At 40.1% G+C, this 20,012-nt stretch overlaps 2 protein-coding genes across 3 annotated transcripts in view; both read right to left on the bottom strand.

The window, feature by feature from the left end:
- LOC123971752 (protein shisa-like-2A) overlaps positions 1-11,790 on the bottom strand; it is a 13,039-nt gene extending 1,249 nt beyond the window's left edge. The window contains exons 1-3 of one of the 2 annotated variants that reach the window (XR_006825270.1): positions 11,491-11,790; positions 8,793-8,929; positions 1,139-3,125 (exon numbers count right to left, since the gene is read on the bottom strand). Coding sequence is in view for 1 of the 2 variants with exons in the window: in XM_046050781.1 (XP_045906737.1) it covers positions 2,938-3,125; positions 8,793-8,929; positions 11,491-11,672 (507 nt within the window). In the remaining variant the exon portion in view is untranslated. Of the gene's footprint in view, positions 1-74; positions 3,126-8,792; positions 8,930-11,490 lie in introns of those variants that run through there. The other variant, XM_046050781.1, reaches the window with a different exon arrangement.
- Positions 1-20,012, bottom strand: part of tbl1xr1a (tbl1x receptor 1a) — a 402,448-nt gene that overhangs the window by 238,172 nt on the left and 144,264 nt on the right. The gene's annotated exons all lie outside the window — the stretch shown is intronic.

The raw sequence follows: 20,012 nt of genomic DNA, 5'->3' as shown, positions 1-20,012 counted from the left end.
GAGGCACTTGACCTGCCAGATATCTTGCTATAAATATAATGATGGTAAACATAGGGAGGTCCTAAATACTCTCATTAAATTTTAATTAAATTCATTTTTACTATTAAATTAAAATTATTAATAAACACAGACTGACAATATATTCATCTTCTTAAAATAAACAGAGCAGTCATGGTACAAACAATTTACAGCTACAACACGAAGCTATGGTTCACACACCATCAAAGCAAAACACAAATTGTTCTAGGACGTGAGCATCAGATTCACAGCTGGTATGTGAGGCACCCAGGTTGTATCCCTTCTACGTTTACACGTAACAAAGTACAGAATTGTTGAATGCATTTGTGACATGGGTTTCTTCGTTTGGCTTTCACCAATTTTGAAACAATTTGTCCCAAAACATTGGGAAAGTCAAAATCAACATTCTATTAACTAAAACACCTTTGAGCATGTTAATTAATGAGAGAAAAAGCAATTCAGGATAGATTTACACTTTAAAGCAGTATTTAAAGTGTTAAGTCACCTACTGTCAATGGCTGCTGAACGTAGCTGGTATTGCTCCAATTAAAAGAAAACAATGGGGACCATAAAACTACTAGTTGAACTGTTCTCAAATGTGGCTGTGTCTGTGTGTATTTTGGCTGTTTTTGCGACTGCCAGAGACGCCTATAAATAAATGTATTATGGTAAAACACAAACAAACAGCCATTTTGCGGCTCTGGTAGGGAGCCTCATTTCCACTGCATGACACAGCTTTGCCCGACTTGACTCACTTTTGGTACCAGGTACTTTTCTCAATGTTTTTTTCCACTGCAGATTGTACCCCCTCAACGTAGGCGGGAAATTGTCATGACATCATCTTCAACTTTATGCAAACACACACCTGCAACCAAAACAAAGAAACCTCTGCCCTTTATCAGTCGACCAGCCATTTTTTCAAATCTAGTGTCTAGTGAAAAAAAAAAAATTGCAGCCGCTTTCAATTGGTAGCTTTCAATTTAATTTTATTTATATAGCGCCAATTTATAACAGGAGTAATCTCTTAGAACTTTTCATAAAGAGCAGGTCTAGACCGTACTCCATCTAAGCTTAGACATTTTTCGCTGTTCAATCAGTGGTCGCAGTGTTTTAACTCCACCTTTTAGTATCAGCTCAGCTCACTTGGAACCTTGACCAAAGAAGTACAAGTTACCAGGTATACTATCCACTTTCACCAATGGCAAACCAAAAAGTCGAGTCGAGCTGTACCGTGTAGTGGAAATGAGGCATTAGGCACAGCTGGGCTTTGAGCTAAATGCTAATAGCAAGCTAACACGCTCACAATAACAGCTCTAAAATGCAGATGCCAAGAAGGTATAATGTTTGCCATGTTTACCAGCATTAGTTTACCAGATCTGCGTAAAGTCCTGCCCCCACCTCTGCCTCTGATTGGCTATCCCTAACCCCATCCTAACCCTAAACTCAATTTATGGAGGCAACGAGTACTCGCTAATCAGAGGCAGTGCTGTTGAAAATCTGGCATCCTTATCAGTTGTTCAGCAAGCATTTGATCATAAACAAATAAAAGGTATTTGACAAATTAAAATTTTGACCTGATGACAGCCTTAAATGAAAAGTTAAGGGGCCATCAGGTGATTACAATTCATCTTGAGGGAGACAAGAACATGTGTATGAAATTCATGGCAATCCATCAAGATATTTCACACGGTATGCCGAAATATTTTGTTCAGTATGAATGAGCGAATGCGGCATATTGGCGGCCATTCTTTCCACGTTTATTGCGGGATCTCTGTGTGAAAGCGGCTATATTTGTATAGATATTTCAGTCTGAACCAAAGCGACCCACCAACCGACAGACAGACATTGCCATTCCTTGAACTGTGTTGCAGGCAACCACATCATGCAAACTCCATGCCATCAGTTTGTAATGTAGGCTTTAGTTTAAAAATGTGAAGCTTCATGCCAAACCTTAGATAATCCCGATGACATCACCAGCGTTATCTAAGATTTTATGATGAGCAAACTGATCTCAATGCATAAAATGAGTGGAGTGGCCCCGGGAGACATGGGAGAAGTTGAATATTTTTTTCTTTTTTCAATAAATGAAAAACATTTTCATCACAAAACATTGATTATTCAACTTCTTTCATTACTGACTTCTCCATCACTTTGTAAAAGCAGAGTTTGGAGCCAGCAGGTGCCCTCAGAGAGTTAGGCACAGCTAGATAGTTCACTTTTTATTTACCAAAATCACCCTGTCTCTCAGGTTCATCAAAAGCATTTCTGAGTCTATGATGTCAATGGCTGATCATCATTCAGACACTGTATTAAGGTTATTTCTCAGTGGATTTCAACAAGTGAAAACAAGTGATGAACTTTGCATATTTTCTTCAGTTTTCAAGAACCATAAAATGCATGACCAACAGGTGCTAACAACCTCTGGACATCAGGGAATGAGCTCTAATACATCTATTATAACTCAGCTCATCTCGTCTATCAGAAGCAAATTAAAACCATGTTTTGCAGTCACCAAGACTCTCTTCTGCTGAATTACCGCCTCAAAAATGTTTGATTATCCACACAATCAGTGCATAATTGTGCTGTTTTGTTTTGGCTATTTTGTTGCACCAATGCAACAGGTAGTGGGAAATTGCAATAAGAGTTTTTTTCTGTTTGTTGAGCAAAAGGACTTCTGTGTTGGTTTGATTCTGTGCAATAGACACATTACAGAAAGCCGTGTGGCAACAAACAATGCATATGACTCCCCACATCAAAGCTAATAAAAGCTAATTGTAAAGCAACTGAGATCATATTACTGAGATTATATCATATATATATTATATATTATACTACAGTGTAGTGGTGACAGGTCTGTGGCAAATAAATAGGAATCAAGCTAAAAGCTGGTCAATAAGTCAAATGCTGTAGTCCACCAATCTATGCAGGACCCTCCACGTTGATAGAGGTCACAGTAGCCATGAAACAACGCTGGAAAAGGCGGTCAGGGTCCGGGGGCTGGTTGTCGCAGTCCAGCTTGCCCCTCATGAAGTGTTTCCTGAGGCCTTGTGGGCCAGCATGTGCACTGGTATGACTGGGTTCTGGTCCTTGTGGACTCGACGTAGAGCCTGGAAGACAGAAAATTCACTTAGAAACTTGTGTGTGAAAAATCTTACAAACCACACAGACACAACACTATCAAACGTAATGATGTTTAAAGAAGAACTACAGTTTCTTACAACTTGTTTCACGATAACTCAAGGCATCTGTTCTATCAGCAATGTATTCACCAAGTTATTTACTGAGATCTAGGCACACACACACGCACACGTGTTAGCTGGTCTGTAAACTGTGATTGATGTTTACAATGGAAGGTTTGGGAAATAATTTTACTATTCACTTTCATTCTCTTCCAAATAAGTTTGACTGACCTGAGAGCTTGTTTCTAACCTGTCTGATCAACAGATCATAGTGTAGCAAAGCAAATTCAATACAAGCCTGAGTTACACATCTGACAAATATAAGAACCCATCAGACCTATCGTCTGACAATGAGTTTAGCCTCAGGGAGAGGGGTGTTCGGGGCTTCCAGCGTGGAAGACTTCCTTGTCTTTGCACCATTATTGTTTACGGCCCGGATAGCAATCTCGGAACCCATCAGCTTTCGTCTGAGGACGATTTGAATGCAGACGCTCTAGGGTTCTGAGATTTATAAAAAGCTAAATCATCACCCATGATAGTCGATGACTTCCAATATTTCGGAATTGTTCTTCTGTGCTCTCAACACAGTCTGTTTATCTGCATGCAACCAAAGTCCCCTCAAACGTGATTGGTCAATACCATTTGGACTCCAAACGTACTCCAAACCCTGTCTGTCCCTTGCCTACAGATTCTGCATTCACATGCAGACATCTGTTTATAGAGATCTGATACCTGCAAAGCCAGCAACATCAGTGTTAAAAATTGCTGAACTCATCTGTTTCTGTCATTCAGGACCATAACAGATGGTGCATTTCACGTCTCTTATTTGTCGTTTAAGAGATCGAGGATCGAGGGGCGATCTCTGAGGAGATTCTTCATTTATTAGAAAGATTTTCCTTTTCTGTTATTTCTCCCATTAACATTTCTTATGGATCCAGTTAAAGAAAAATCATTTATCATTTCAATTTCCCCTGAAACATTTAGCCTAATAAATCAAATGACACCATGATTATATTCTGGGTTTTTCATTATAAAAATTCAATATATACAGATGCAGATAATGACTAAATAATGCAAATAATGACTCTGTGCCTGTGAGCAGGACACAGTGCACTGTATACATTCAGAGTGTAGGTTGTTCTTCATGTGCAGGTGTTTGTTAAACAGGTGACAGCTACAGATAGAAACATGCTGATCTGGTGGTGATAACTGTGTCTTTATTAGTATTAGAGCTGACTGACAGCTGACCCAGCTACAACCAGGAGGTCTCATTTCTCTAAAAACACATTTCCTTGTTTCTTTACTCCTCACTTGGTTTTCTTGTGTCGCTCCTTGTATCCCCGGTGGGCGGGACTAAAACGCAAGGAAAAGACGCAATTAAGAGACTTGGGATGCACCCCATCATTGAGCAGCGGTGGAATGTAACTTAAGTACAATTTAGACATACTTGTATTATACTTGGGTATTCCCATGTAATACTATTTGTACTTCTACACTACATTTCAGAGGCAAATATTGCCTTTTTACTCCACTAGATTTATTTGATGACATTTTAACTTTATCATTACAACATGATGTGCTTAGACGATGGTATTTCTACTGTTAATTAAGTAAAGAATTTGAGTACTTCTTCCACCACTGCCACTGAGGGTACAGAGAACAAATTCTGGTAATTTGTCACGGCTGATTTTGATATATGAGTGATATATGATGCTTTGAGTGTCTGATTAGACCTAGATAGATAAACAGTATGCCTACCTAGCCCTGAGGAGAGGTCTAATTAAAGAACATAAGTAAAAACACCTTTTTGGGTGGGCAAGGGATGTGCAGAACTTTAAAATTTCAGTTTTAGGCCAAACATACCCCACATTTCGTGGATATTCTAGCATGGTGACAAGGCTTTGAAACTGCAGTTTTTAAGTTCATTTCCAAGCTCTTTGCTTGACACAGAAACAGCAAGTAGGCTTATGGTGCTTTCGATTTACCGTGGAAGTTGGAGGTCTGAGCTGAGAATGACATCATACCCGAGCTGATTTAAGTGGTGGTGACAGAGTAGCGGATAAGGCTCATGCCTTTGGTGTGAGAGACCCGGGTTTGAATCCACTGTGAGACACCAAAGTGTCCCTGAGCAAGACACTTAACCCCTACTTGCTCCAGAGGCGTGCGACCTCTGTCGTAGATAGCAATTGTAAGTTGCTTTGGATAAAAGCGTCAGCTAAATGAATAAATGTAATGCAAGTCGGAAAACCAAGACTAATGCCTCTGGCCATTGTTGGCAAAACCAGCTGATAACGCTTTTTCCTGTATTTTGCACAAACCAACACGGTAGCCACATGTCTACACATATAAGTCGGACAGGACTGTTTTTAATCAGACACAAATAAGCTAGATGTGCAATAAACAGAAACTTAATACAGTTTTCACTTCTGTTGATTCCAGGAGCAGTAATCTTGGATTTTGAGGTCGGGGTTGGTGAGGTTCTCCCGACTTTCCGAGTCGGAAATCTGAGTTAAATGGGCATTCCCGTTGATATTTTTGACTTAGAACTCCAAAATTCACACTTCCCATGTAACACATCATTATACCAGAGTTTGTATTATCACATACAAAGTGAAGGAACGCTCACAGTAGTGGCCTGTCGAATTGAGCCAAATCATATTTATAAATAATTAACAATTCAAATGATCCAGGTCCTGAAGATGCTATTACATGTTAAAGTAATATCATCTCATCTTGTACGGGCACAAAATGTAAAATAATTTGTCCCTGCACTCATAATTTACTTGCAAATAAAAAAATCTGCTCTAGATAGACATGCTAATGGAGTTTTTATTTTGTTTCAAGGAAATCTGGTTTATATCAGGTCTTTTCAACATGCCTAAATGGGACTGAATGAGTGAATACTTCCCTTTTTCAAGGCTATCACAAGGGAAAGCCATGAAATTGAATGACAGCAACAGACAATATTACTCTCCACTGACTATGTAAAACACAGAAGCATACATTTCTTTGTTACAATTTCAAAGTACAAGGTGAATTTATTTGTCATATTACAACAAGGTTGCAAAATAAAATGCAGTTTGTAGTTCCCTTTATGCTACAAAGCAAGTGATACATACAAACAATTTTTGGGGGGTTAAACATGCTTGGGCATGTTTCAGATCGCCTAGTGAGAGTACACCCTAAGTGTCATTTGTGCTCTGCGTAGGCACCTCACCTCACCTATATCACTGATGCTCGGCAGATGGGTGCCAATTATCTTTTGAGTAGTTTTCACCACCCGCCGCAGAGCCCTCTGGTCCTGGGACGTGCACATCCCATGCCAGTTGGTGATGCTTCCAGTCAGGATGCTTTCCATTGCTCCTCTGTAAAATTTAATATTTTGACATGGGAATTTTGCCTTCTTAACGGGGACCTACTGTCTGTCCCTCCAGGATTTCGCGGGCCTTTTCAGTGATTGTTACGGTCTAAAATGCCTGATTTTGCAAAATGAGGGCCTGCATTAAAGGAGACCTATTATGCTTTTCCACATTTTATGACTTATCTACAATGTTATAATGTTGGATGTTCATGTAAATGTAGCGCTCCTACCCTCTAGCAAGTATGTTTGGGCAGGGCCCTGAGTTCTTTTAGATTATTGTTTCTTAATATCAACACTGAAACCCAGCGTCAACTATCTTAGCTTCCCTTGTAATCAACATGTGAACCGCGGAATATGATAACTGGCTTTCAAATAAAATACTCGAACACCACTCTGGTATATGATTAAGGAAAGTCTCTTATTATTTAGAAAAATATTAAATAAAATAAATGCAAAATAAACAATTGGTGCAATATACAATAAATCAAATATCCCTCCTTTCCCACAAGATCTGCGGTGATTCAGTAGTTCTGTTGCAAGATATACCAAGAATACCACAGTTCACCACAAATGCACTAAATCAGCTGGGCCTGATAACAGCTTTCAGTCTCACTCTGGCGGTGCTGTAAGCTTCTTTATCACCTGATGGAAAAGCAGCTTTTTTTGGCCCTTCATTTATCCAGGCTTTCAGGTTGGGAAATAATTTTAATGTCTTATTGATTTTAATGTCTTAGTGATCACATCATTAGTGAAGTGAAGACATCACATCATTTGCTGATGTATGACTGTGTCACTGATGATGTATGTTCCTCAAGGCTGATGGAGTTCTCCTGGGTGGCAGCCTCTCATTCCAATCTGTGCTCTCAGAACAGTCCTGTAGAGCTGCTGCAGCCTCATCTGTCCACACTGACTGACTGTTTGTTTGGCCCTTTAGAAGTAGAGGTTTACGGTCTGATGGACCAAAATGGGCACAGTGGGGTGCGCTTTGCTGCCAGGAATCCAAAAGAAGCCCAATGTTCACAAATCTAGCTACCAATTCAATTAAATTTTATTTATATAGCGCAAATCATAACAGAAGTTATTGCATTGCACTTTTCACAGAGCAGGTCTAGACCGTACTCTTTGTCTTATTATTTACAGAGATCCAACACTTCCCACCATGAGCAAGCACTTGGCGACAGTAGCAAAGGAAAAAATCCCTGTTAGCAAATAGAAACCTCAAGCAGAACCTAGATTCAAGGTAGGTGGCCATCTGCCTCGACTGGGGAGAGAGGGGTGAGAAAGAGAGAGAGAGAGAGAGAGAGAGAAACCTCTAAAGCTCAGTAATTAACATGTTCTATCTCATTTGTAAAAACTGCAATTTTTGAGTTTTTTCTTCATAAAATGCAGCAAGAAATTGTTTCAGCACATAACTCCCCATTAATCCTCATAATTTTACTTCTACTTTTCGGATTAAATGTACAAGATCTAAAATGATAACTTTAGACACACCCTGGCTAGTTTCCCCTTGCTTGCAGTGTTTATGCTAGGCTAAGCTAGCAGGCTCTTGTCTCTGGCTTGATGCTTAATGCACTGACGTGAGAGTGGTATCAATCTTCTTATCCACCTCTGGGCAAGAAACAGAATAAGCATATTTCTATGAGTTCAAAACTTTAGTATCAAACCTTTAAACAAAGAATTGTGACTATTCTAGACTAAAAAAAGAAAGAAGGGACTATACTACACCCATTAGTGAAGCTGAGTGTGCTCAGAAATGCAACACACTTAAAACTAACCAGAGGGGACAGTGAGATTTTGGGGACAGATACAATTCTGCACTGCCACATTTGCTGTCAGAGGCTCAGACTGTCTAGTCAAAAAATAGAAGATCTTTTCTTGAGATACGCTGGAAACAACTGCTCACTGGATTTTGTTCTTTAGGGAAGATGACATGATAGCTAAGAAGAGCTTATACACACCCCTCTTTATGACCTTGTTCCGTGGGTATATCTAGGGGGGTGGAATATTTTTAATGAACTCGACACTATATTGCTTGCTTCCTGGCGACGATACTTAAATACATTCATTAAGATAACGGAGACTGACCAGAAAGTGCTTTTTTATTTATCAGTTTGTTTCTTTCAAAACCTCTTGCTCAGCCATTAATAAATGTCTGAAGGTTGCTCCAAAATAATTCAGTGTATTTTATCAATGTGTTGGCAGAAAGCCCCCCTGTAGAGAGAAAGAGTCAGTACCTGGTGCTCTGAGCGGCAGCCCGTTGTCCAGTCCTCTCGGTTTAGTGGTGATGAACAGATAGCAGAGGACACAGAGAGTGATGATGAAGGCGAGAAGAACCACTGCTGCCACAGAGAGACCCACAAGAGCTCCAAGACTGTAAAACAAAGACAGCTGGAGTAGCACCTTGCTCCCAGTATACTGTACATCAGATGGGATATAACATACAGTAGATGCATAAAAATGTATCCAACAGCATTGTTTTAAAATGTGTGTGTGAAACTGAATTGATGAAATATTACTCTTAAAGCTGATGATCCACGGAGCAACTTTTAGAGCAATGGTGCTGGGCAATGTTGCCATCAATGGTACTGAATAAAGATAACTACCATAATCCCCTGGCCTCACCACTCCGCCACCCGCACCGCCGCTAGCCGTTCACAACATAGTCGGACTTGCCACCAGCAAGATTGTCCTGCAAAATTGCTCAAAAAGTTGCCTGGAGTATCATCAGCTTAATGAATTGTCAACTTGGATGTTATTCTCATATTCTGTTGTAGATATTTGGGAAAAGCCCTGTGAGGTTGCCAATCAACCAGTGCACACTCCAGGAAGTAATTTGTTAAGAAATTGCCACGCTATCGTTTTTACATTTCCGTTTGTGTGCGTATTAAGCACACAACACTCATGAGGTGGATTTTTTTTAAACTTTAGGACAGAGACATCTTTCTCCATGCTCATCCTCTCATCGCCTCCTCGCTGTAGCTCCGCACACATTGGTAACTTCTGTATGTTTCAACCTGGACCCTGTTTTCCCATGTTTTTGTGACTGTCAGTGGCAAAAACAAGCCCTTTAGTGGACGTACTTTGACAGGGCGCAATTGGCTGTTATAGACAACTGGTGTGTAGCCTACTTGAAGTAAAACCACAGCATAGGAGCATGAAAACTGCAGCCAGTTAAAACAAAAAGGCAAAATTAAGCTGGATAAAATATGCAAAATGTTCAAAATACATTAGCTGTTTTATTTTCAAATCTGAGCAACAGAGTGCACTTCACTCATATGCTATCATATGAATGCCTACTCTGTACCTTCAGATTAGTACGGTACGTCAGTAAAAGCACCACAGTGTTTCAGAGAAATTCTTACCACATAATGACATATAATGATGGACATGCTACCCAGAGTCGGCTAATTTCACTGGACCTTCTACAGAGATGATCACATGTTATGTGAGTTGCATTGTTAAACATTATATATATCAGATATACAAAGACATAAAAGCCCACTACAACAAGGATGAACTTTCCTTACACTGAAAAGCTCAGAAACTTGCAATCATTCGCAATATTGTGGATAAAAACTATTTAGACATCATGAATGGTTTGTAGATTAAATTTTTTTTTCCTTTTACAACAATGACATTTTGTACTTAAAACGCACTTTCTACGATGATTTAAAGTCTCAGTTCACCCTACTTACAGACATATTACCTCACATACCTGTAGTGATAAGGCCATGCAGATCGTTTTTGCAATACCCATGAATTCATTCCACCCCAATACAATGGAGGTGAATGGAATTGTGTTTATGGTGCACTGAAAAATTATTTAAAAATGTTCCATGATGAAAAATGATCCACACACCTCACTGTGAACACTTTCCAGTGGAATGATTGAAGAAATAGTCCCTATAAAAACTGTTGACAGGAACGGGGTTTCTGAGGAAATATGGTGCAGGAATTTTTCAAATGCAATTTTCAAAGCTGCGAGCACCACTAATTAAATGCCATTCACCTCCATTGTAGATTAGTAGCAGAAATCTCAGAGACAGATATTTAATATCCTTGGCAAATAAAAGCACAAATAAATTTAAGTAAAATAATATGAAATACTGTAGGGCAAATTAGTTTTTGTCTTGATCTTTAAACCAGTCAAAACCTTCATATATTTATTTATTTATTTTTAGTTCCATCAATCCCAATTTTGTTGTTAGAAAATGTAATAAGTCCCGTGACATGGTGGGTCATCAGCTCACTTTTTAAACACTACAGCAATCCCTGATCCCACATTATCTTACATAAAAATGATCCTATGAGTTCCTTGAGGTGCTCTATAAAGATTTAAAATGATTGACAAAGCGACTGACACCTGAGAGCTCATCGGATTTAGTATCTGGAGAGAAAAAGTTGGACCAGTGCAATGTGCATCCCTGGTCCTTTGTCTTTACTGAATGAGAAGCAACCTTGGCCATAATGGTTGCATCCATGCGTGTGTGAATGTCAAAGGTGAGCTTTAGATCGATGGTGTAGGCTAATGGACCTTGATTTTATTGGATTCATTTTGTGTTCGTTTGTTTGTGCCAGATCAAGCAGTAGCATCTGATTGCTGTTAAAACCTGAGAGAAAAGGCAAGGTCAGATTAAGATTCCTTTCTGCTATTGATTCAAGTTGAGTCAATAGTCTCACTTATAACAGCCAATTAGCCAGATTAGAGCCAAACAGAGACAGGCTGTGTGTTTAAATCCCTAACAGCTCCAACTGCTAAAAACGTCTTCAGTGTGTATAATAATATAATAGCCCACATTTTGAGCAGAATTACTGTTTGCTGCAAAAGAAATTTACATGTTATTCCCGCTCCACTGCAAACCTCCGACACGTATCCTGATGAGAGGAAAATCTATGCAACACTTTCATTTGACTGCGTCCATCACCCCTTACCTTAACCACCACATGTATCCATATTCGTAGGGGAAAAAGCTGTTGGGGTCATCACAACAGTACTTCAAGTCACTGAACCCGCAGCAGAAAAGTGCCGTGGTGTCACTGTCTGCTTTCGGACACGTGAAGCCCTCCACGAACACGTTTTCTTTGCTGTAGTAACTTTCGCAGTCCGAGCTCATATCAGACGCAGACTGCCCGCGCACCGACAGCCGGATGCGGTGTGGCGCACATTAGAACCTGCTCTCATACCGCCTGCTTCCCACTGCTGCTACTTCTCATCGCCGTCAAAGCATCTTGCTCTGGAGGAAACTGCCCCCCCCCCCTCTCTCTCTTTCTCTGTCTTTGTCTCTCTCTTTATCTCTCAATTCAATTCAGCTTTATTAGCATGAATGTCAAACAACAATATTGCCAAGGCTTAAAAGAACAATTCATTTCATACAGTTCATTAAATAAAGTGAATAAAACAGTAAATATGTGTGTTTGTGTGTAACTAAATAAATAAAATAAAATAAATAAAACAGTAAAAGTGTGTGTTTGTGTGTGAGCGTGTTAAAACATATAACAATAACATGCTAAAAAATACTCTACTGCTAGCGTGCTAACATCAGGGTTGTTTTACTGTAAGAAAGCTTGATAAAGTGCCAGGGTGTTAGCATGCTATTAACCACAAAGTAGGCCCAGGCCTACAGCCGAGGCTGATGGAATGTCATTCATTTTGCAGGCACTTGGTTGTAAAGAGTAATTGGACAAATTTGAATTTTGACCTGATAATGGCGCTAAAAAAGATGACCAAAGCAATTACAATTCATTGATGCTTCTTTTCCCTTGCCCTGGCCGGTGGAAATGAGGGAGGAGTTTGTACGCTGAGAAACTTCTAGACTTTATTTCCTAACGTTATTCCAACACAAACTCCTCTCTCCAGCTGTGATTCACGTTTCTGCTGTCGTCTTCCTGCAACAACTCGCCTCTCACGAGATTATAGAGCGAGAATTCTCCGTGAGCGAGACTTTTGTTCCCTGTGAAAAAGGATGTCACCGACACTTTTTGTGGTCCTAATTTTAATGGGCACAATTGCCCCATAGGAACACTGCAGGCGGTATGTTTTGATATGATATGTTGGACTGAAGAGGCAGCATCCAAGCAATCTCAGAACCCATCAGCTATCATCTGATTCTGATTTAGCCTCTGCGGGGAACAATGTTCCTGGGCTTCTGGTTTTACAAACTGCACGTCTGCTTGCTTCCTGTCAGCTCTACAGTAATGTTAGCTTCACTGTCGTTCTCCTTATACAGTGCTGTTTTATCCTTGTTTTACAAACGTCTTGCAGTTAGCTTTGTACAAATTGTTAATAGTATTTACTTTTTTGTTTTGCTCAGTCCCTGTTTGCTCTTCATCATCTAAGCTGAATGGCTTTGGGCTTCATAGATTTGAAGGGTCAGACTAACAGATTAAAGTCTTCACCAGGTAAGCTTAACACAAAAAATGTGCATGTTTGCACAAAACGTAACAATTAACAGATAACAGAGGATGAAGAATAACCTTATTTGGACACTTAGCAAGTCTCTGTATTTCTAGAAAGGATTAAAATCCCCAGACACTAAATTTTTCTTGGCATTCCATGTGTTCACAAATTGTATGCTGGCACTGTACCTCAGGGATTAATAAACCATGCTATGTAAGTCTTCATCAGTCTCCGAAACTTCTATCATCAAACCTAAATCTGGAGGAGACGAGTATATAATGGAGATCTATCTGTGGTTGTCACTAACAGAGACTTCAGTCTGCAAATCCATACACTTCACTGGAAACCACACAAGTGTAGAGTAACAATAGGCTTTGTGTGTGGACACGGAAGGACAGCTAAGAACAGGCACTGTCTGCGTCCACGGACCACTCCGATCTCCCTAAACTCCTCTGGTTCTTCAGTACCAAGGGTTAAAGGATAAGTGACACATAGACCTGCAAGTGTATGCAATACTCTTCTGTATTTTGGTGCGTTGCAAGTTATGGCTTTATGCTATGTGATCTTTACTTTGCTTGGTCAATAAAAATTTCTGATGTTCCTTGATTTTGTGGGTTATTGTCAACTGCACAGAGCCTAAATGCCAACAACCAGCAAGTCTACCTCTACGAAGTGAAATGTACTTAAACTACAAATCTCAACCCACCCTGAAGGGCCTGACATCGGCCGACACCTGCACTCACAGGGCCGTTATACAATAAAAATCTGTAAGCGTGGTTGCTGTGGAACGATGTTAGCAATTACTTATTGGCCATTGAAAAACTCATATTGATTGACTACAGAATGCAACCATTTTCTTGATATCTAATACTATAGCTTCAGAAAAATAGTTTGATGACTTAAAAGAATTCAGAGATTATGTCAGCTTCTCTTTTCAAGGACATACATTAACATACACACACACACGCACGTGTAATTTAAATGCAACAGTAACAAAACCTGCTGCGAGAACAAACCCTCCTACAGTGCTCTCCAGACAACACAAGAAAAATCTGGATCTGTTTGAATGACAGAAAAGAAGACCATATATTTCTTTCTTCTCCTAGTCCTCTCTTCGCTCTCCTTCCATACATATTAAAGAAGCGAGTTCAAGGAGAGAAGCCTGGAGCCTTCTCCCTTGGTTGCAGCGGGTGTGGATGTGCGTAAGAGTAAATTGAGGATTTGGGAGAGTGAATAAGCTATTGTGGCTCTATTTCCATTAGAGGCATATTGGGTACAGGATATCACATTCAGTGAAAGTCTTAAAAGGACAGAATGTTTAGTAAATGAAAACACATTCATAGAGTACTAGAATACAGTGTTCTCTATATCGACAGTGTCCACCATTGTACAGTGTATGTTTAGGCTAATAAAGACATTTATATGCACTCCGATACTTTTACATACAAAACAAACAACTGTTCAATTTAATGAAATCTAATAAAATAGACCAGCAATTTTAGGAAGCTTACACATGTAAATATTTGTTCTGTAATTCATTTAAGGCATGGAGTACAGTGAAACATATATTGTCATCCCCTAACCCACCTAACTGCTTCCTGAAAAGCTCAGCCTATACACTTAATAGTAGAACCAGTTATCTTCTGATTTGTGACAGCACCCCTGGGTCCCTCTAGATTCTCTCCACAAAAATTACAGGGTCCGACATGCATAACGTATTTGTAGTTACTATATAGCGTGCTTGTGCACAAAAGACGGAGAAAACATACTGAAGCAAGTTAAATGCGTTACTCAGTTATGATTAAATCAATGAGTGAACTCAAAGATCATGCTAGACATTTTCACATTTCACTTGTTTGTAGCCCTACCTTTTCCCTTTTATCTCTGGGACATCCCAGCGAAATACGCGTCATAATGCTGGCCATAAAGCAGCCAGTCTGACATGCCCTCAAAAACATTGAGTCTGTGAGCTGCAGCACACAGCTCTCCTCTCCCTTCCAAACACTAGCTACCCTCCAGGCAGTCAGTGGACATAAAGTTGTTACTGTGAGCTCAGTTAAAACTTTATGGATGAAAGATACTTTTGTTACAGAATAATAACTCAGCACTCTGAAACTCTTGCTCCAGTCCATGTTGCTAAGCTGGTAAGGGGAACATACAGCTGAACCAACGCCATGTCTACTGGCTTCTCATGACCCGCTCTGCTCTGCTTCTGATTGGCTAGTAGTCCTCAACTAGGAACTGCACATGTGCAACTCCCAACAAATGTAGAGGTAAGATGCATCACTCCATAGCTAAAATCAGGTGATCAACACACAGGGTAAAAAGAGGAGCTGCAGCATTGTGCATATGACAAAAAATATGGTGTTTTTTTGGAGATTTTGAACCGGACTTTTCCTTACTTTTTTATGTGAAAACTTGTATCTTCTGTCAGGACATTACTGATGTCCTCAAAGGTTTCTTTGTGAGCTTATCACATAATATCTAATATCTAATATCACAAATTTGAGGTCTATTGTATTGCTTGGGAACTTCATCTGACAATCTTTTGTTTAAAAGATGAGCAATTTTATAAAAACAAGCCTCTTCTAGTCTGATCCTGTACCCATCCACTTTTGCTACTATCACATCTTTAAAAGAAATGGAGTGCTGCATTTGGAATGTAGAGAAAAATGGACTCATCGCTCCTTTTACAGACACAGGATGGGGAAAATGATTCAATTCAGTGTTTCTATGAAAGATGTTAAGTCTTGTAGCTGAAGTGTGCAGTGTGAAGATTCAGGAACGTGCTGCTATACCAGCTAACACAGGGACTGCCACATTAAGGCCATTTTAATTCAGAAAGAGATTTAAAGTAAGGTTGGTATCAAACATGCAATGAATATGAGTGTGAAGGTGGAACTTTAAATCTGTTGATGAAACAAAGAATGGAAATTAGTCATTCACAGTCCAATTAAGTGCTCAGTAACAATAAAACTACATCCGTTAAAAATAGCTAGAGAAGACTCCTTTTCTCCTCAGATGATCTACTCACTTGCATTACCACTTATTTCTGGCACACAGCACTATGACAAATTTTAAAACTGAGATAACAGGAATAACAGAGCAAAAACATGTAGGAATAATGGCTGCTTCGGGGTGCAGTAGCTCAGTTGCCCATGTGCTAGGCTGAGTCCTTACTGCACCGGTTGTTTTCTTAAAAAAACAAAAACAAACTACTGCTTCTGCGGTGCACAATGTCCTCAGTGATAACTCATTTGACACAGCACCTCCCCAGGATACCATTAGCAGTTTCGGAGACCATATACAGTATAAAGGGAAAGCACTGCATCTTCAAATTTAAAGAGGATAGAGGATGAATGAGGGTCTTGTCATACAAAAACTGTAGTGTCACTAAGTTAATTTTTTATAGTTTTTCTCACTCGCTTTAGTACATTTCTAAAAACTACATTTCTTAAAACTACTTGTTCAACCCCCACATCATCTCGTCACATGTGCGCATCATAAAAGCAATTTCTCATTGTTTTGAACAAATTGCAAATGCTTTGACACACTGATGCAAATCATTATGTACAATTGTCTGCTGGTTCCCACATTATCAAGTGCTTATGTCATGCTGATCACAATGTATTATACTGATTCTCTGTTAAATATACTTACACCCCAAAACATCTAGGCAATAGTTCATTGCATATGTCAATACATGCAACACTTCAAAATCAAAGATAAATAAAGTCAAACTTTATTCATTCTTCGCATTCAAGTATAAAGCTGAACGAAAAGTTCTTTAGTACAGACTATGGTGCAAAATAAGAATAACAACAACAAATCACCACATACAACAACAGTAGCAACGCAGCCCTCAGACCATTCAACCGATACACACAACACCAGTAACAATACACAGTGAGCAGTGAATACTGCAATATATTTAATATATGCCAGTAGATCTATATAGTTATATATGCGTGGGTGTGTGTGTGTGTGCGTCTAGATCATAAATGTGTCCTTACTGTTATTGATGAAGACATCCGTTGTGATGTGGATAAGAATCTCTGACGCTCAGCCTAAGGAGCACCTGCACATTTCTAATTTTGGAATTTCTGCCATTGTGCTATGCAGTGCTGTAACACAGTAACAGTCCTTTCTTTTTCTTTTCTGTATCACAATGATATTGTCTGTCAACAAATTACAGTACGAACAATAAAAACGTGAATCCTGTCCAACTGCAATGTATAATTTTCTACTTTTGAAATAGACATGCCATATTGAAAAAGTTCAGCCTTTTGCATTTTAATCATTTTCATCAACTTTGCATATTTAATCATTCATCAATATACACTGTTATATTGACAACATGACTTAACATTTTGACTATCTTGTTCATAAACAATGACAGAAGGATTTGTCATTCTGATGGCACTGATATGTTTAATGACATAAAGGTAATCCACTGTGTTGTGCTGTTTGTTCGATATGTTTTGAGAAATTAACTTACTCTTTTGCAAATGTGAGATAGATTCGTGAGTGAGAAAAACTGTAAGTTAGTAGGCCGTAGAGTGTGACAGGGTGCACAGCCTCAAAACAATTTTGAAGCCTAAATCTGTGAATGTCTTCTGGAGCTCGAAACAGACAGAAGATGGTGAGGAAACTCCAGCAAAGACACACAGGCTCTACGGTCACACATCACTGACTTATACACATCCAAACGAGCACCATACCTGCTTCCAACACGATATATAATTTGCAAACACAAAAAATGCAAACATGAGACATCCAGCCGGAAAAAAATGAAATAAAAACTACCCAGTTTAAGGTAAATTACGTTATATTAATTTGAGAAAACTAATGAGCAGCAGCGTGGCATAGTTATGTTGAGCCCCAGTGCAAATATTCATTTGGACCATGGACGGCGGCTGCCTGAATGCCAAATTAAGCAAAGCCACGGCTACAGAATTCCCCCAACATGCGAAAAATCAGCTCACGCTAACGAATCAAAACACTATGACAATAAGCACAACTATAGCCAACTTATAAGTCTACAGGTATGATCACACAATCGCAAATATGCCAATTCATCATTTATCAACACAGCGTCAAAGCAGCCAGAGACGTTACACAGACAGGTTATAGTAACTACTTGCCAACACAAGGAGGTAACAAAACCTCCCTGATCCTACAAACCGTGCAAGGAAGATGACAAAAGGATATCCAAACACAAAAACAGGCTATTGCTAGAGGTTTTATCCCCCGTGCGCATGCGCAGCACTGAAGAGCTGTGTCAACATGTGCGGCTGCCGATCCCCATCACAAATGTGGAAGGATTTACGGATGTGTGCTTTCCCCCTGTGCCCCCCCTCGAGCACAACCTGACCACTTTCTTTGGCATGAAGTCAGGCCAGACAGTGGCTGCACAGCGCGCTGCCTTGGCTTTCTCCAGCGGCCAGCAGCTGGTTCGCCTGGCAGACAAATCTCACCAGTCCTCCTCCTCACCAAGCTTGTAGTAAACTCCACCAACTGTGACCAAGAGGGAGGCCATCTCTGGCTCTGGAGCGGCCCCGTATGCCGTATGATCCCCCGCTTCCTGGACTGTGTGCAGGGAACAAGCTAGTTGGCTATCCTGGAGCGCACAAGAGCATTGTGGTTTACCTTCCTACAGCATCTGCTCCCATGGGGGAGGCCGGTCCCAACCAGGGAGTGTGCTCAGGAGCTATACGCTGCAGGGCCAGCTGTTCAAGCTTGGGTCTCTCACAGGAGGTGATACGCACCACAGAGCGCTGGCTTTCAGTGTGGTGAAAACCTACACTGCCGCCATTTCATCCTGCCACAAAGGTTTCGGTAACAGGACGGTGTTCGCTCGCCCGCTGGTAAAGCATTCCCATTTCCTTTGTCCAGTGCTCATGCTGTCATGTTATATTGCGCCCACGGCTGCCTGGTACCGTTCCCAGCGCCTGTTCGTGCCCTACAGAGAACAGTATCTGGGTCTCCCTCTGGGTTTATCTGTCCTCCGGTAAGACTCCCCCGGAGAGCGTCAGACCGCACTGGATGATGGTGGACGACATTTGCACAGCAGCATCTTGGTCTTCCCCGTGTTCTTTTGTCTGTTTTTACCTACTGGATGTCTCCCGTTTGTTCTGTCCCAATGATTATCATCAGTGAATGGTGCACTTCACACTCGCCAGCTGGCGCTGGGACAACTGCTGCCTGTGTTACTGTAACTCTGTCCTGTTACAGCTGCAGGGCTCCCTTCTCCCTCCCCGGGCCTTGTTAAGCAAGGGAAATATGGAATTTTCTACAATGCCAATCCTTGGGATTGTGTGGTGCGCCATTGCACACTGTGTAATGCCGGGGAGGGACCATTTATTAATCTCTGGGCAGATGTGTTGTGCTTGGTGGTACCGTATAGACCCAATGAGTTGACTCATCCTGCATTGCCTCTAACCCACTAGCGATACACATATTGACAGCCAAACCAGAAATGTCCCCAGTTTTCATTTCAGAAATGTGGTCACCATAAACTTGGATACCTGTCTCGGAGATGTGTGTTGACTGAAGGAGTGCAACAATGAGGTTGCTAAGCGCAGTGCCAATAACACATAAGCAATGATGCTGAGCCTTGATGCTCTGAATGCTTCAATTCAAGCTGAAAAAAGAAAGAAAAAATTGTAAGTTTAAAAGTATAGACTAAGTTCTGATTCACAAATATTATTAGACAATTTGAAACAAACAATTTGTGACAAGATACTTAAACCACAAGACAAGATGAGATTCGAGATTGGTTCACATGATTGAGACGAGACAAGATTTTAACACTATTTTTGAGAAATCTTTAATGCTGAATTATGTGAAAATTTTGATTACTTTATTTTCTGCATTTCACTTCTAACTTTTATTATAGCAACTAAATGCTCCTATTCTACAATCAGTCTAATATAATTATTTAAATGTGTTTATGATGATGTTTGTTTGTTTGCAGCCTACACTGATTAATTTTACTTAATTTTACTGTTTTGATCTGTAGGCCTAATGAAATTCTGCAATTGTAAAATTAATAAAC

This window comes from Micropterus dolomieu, linkage group LG05, assembly GCF_021292245.1.
Source record: "Micropterus dolomieu isolate WLL.071019.BEF.003 ecotype Adirondacks linkage group LG05, ASM2129224v1, whole genome shotgun sequence".
Lineage (NCBI taxonomy): Eukaryota > Metazoa > Chordata > Actinopteri > Centrarchiformes > Centrarchidae > Micropterus > Micropterus dolomieu.
The sequence above is the reverse complement of the archived record's forward strand: the minus strand, read 5'-3'. Positions and strand labels throughout refer to the sequence as shown.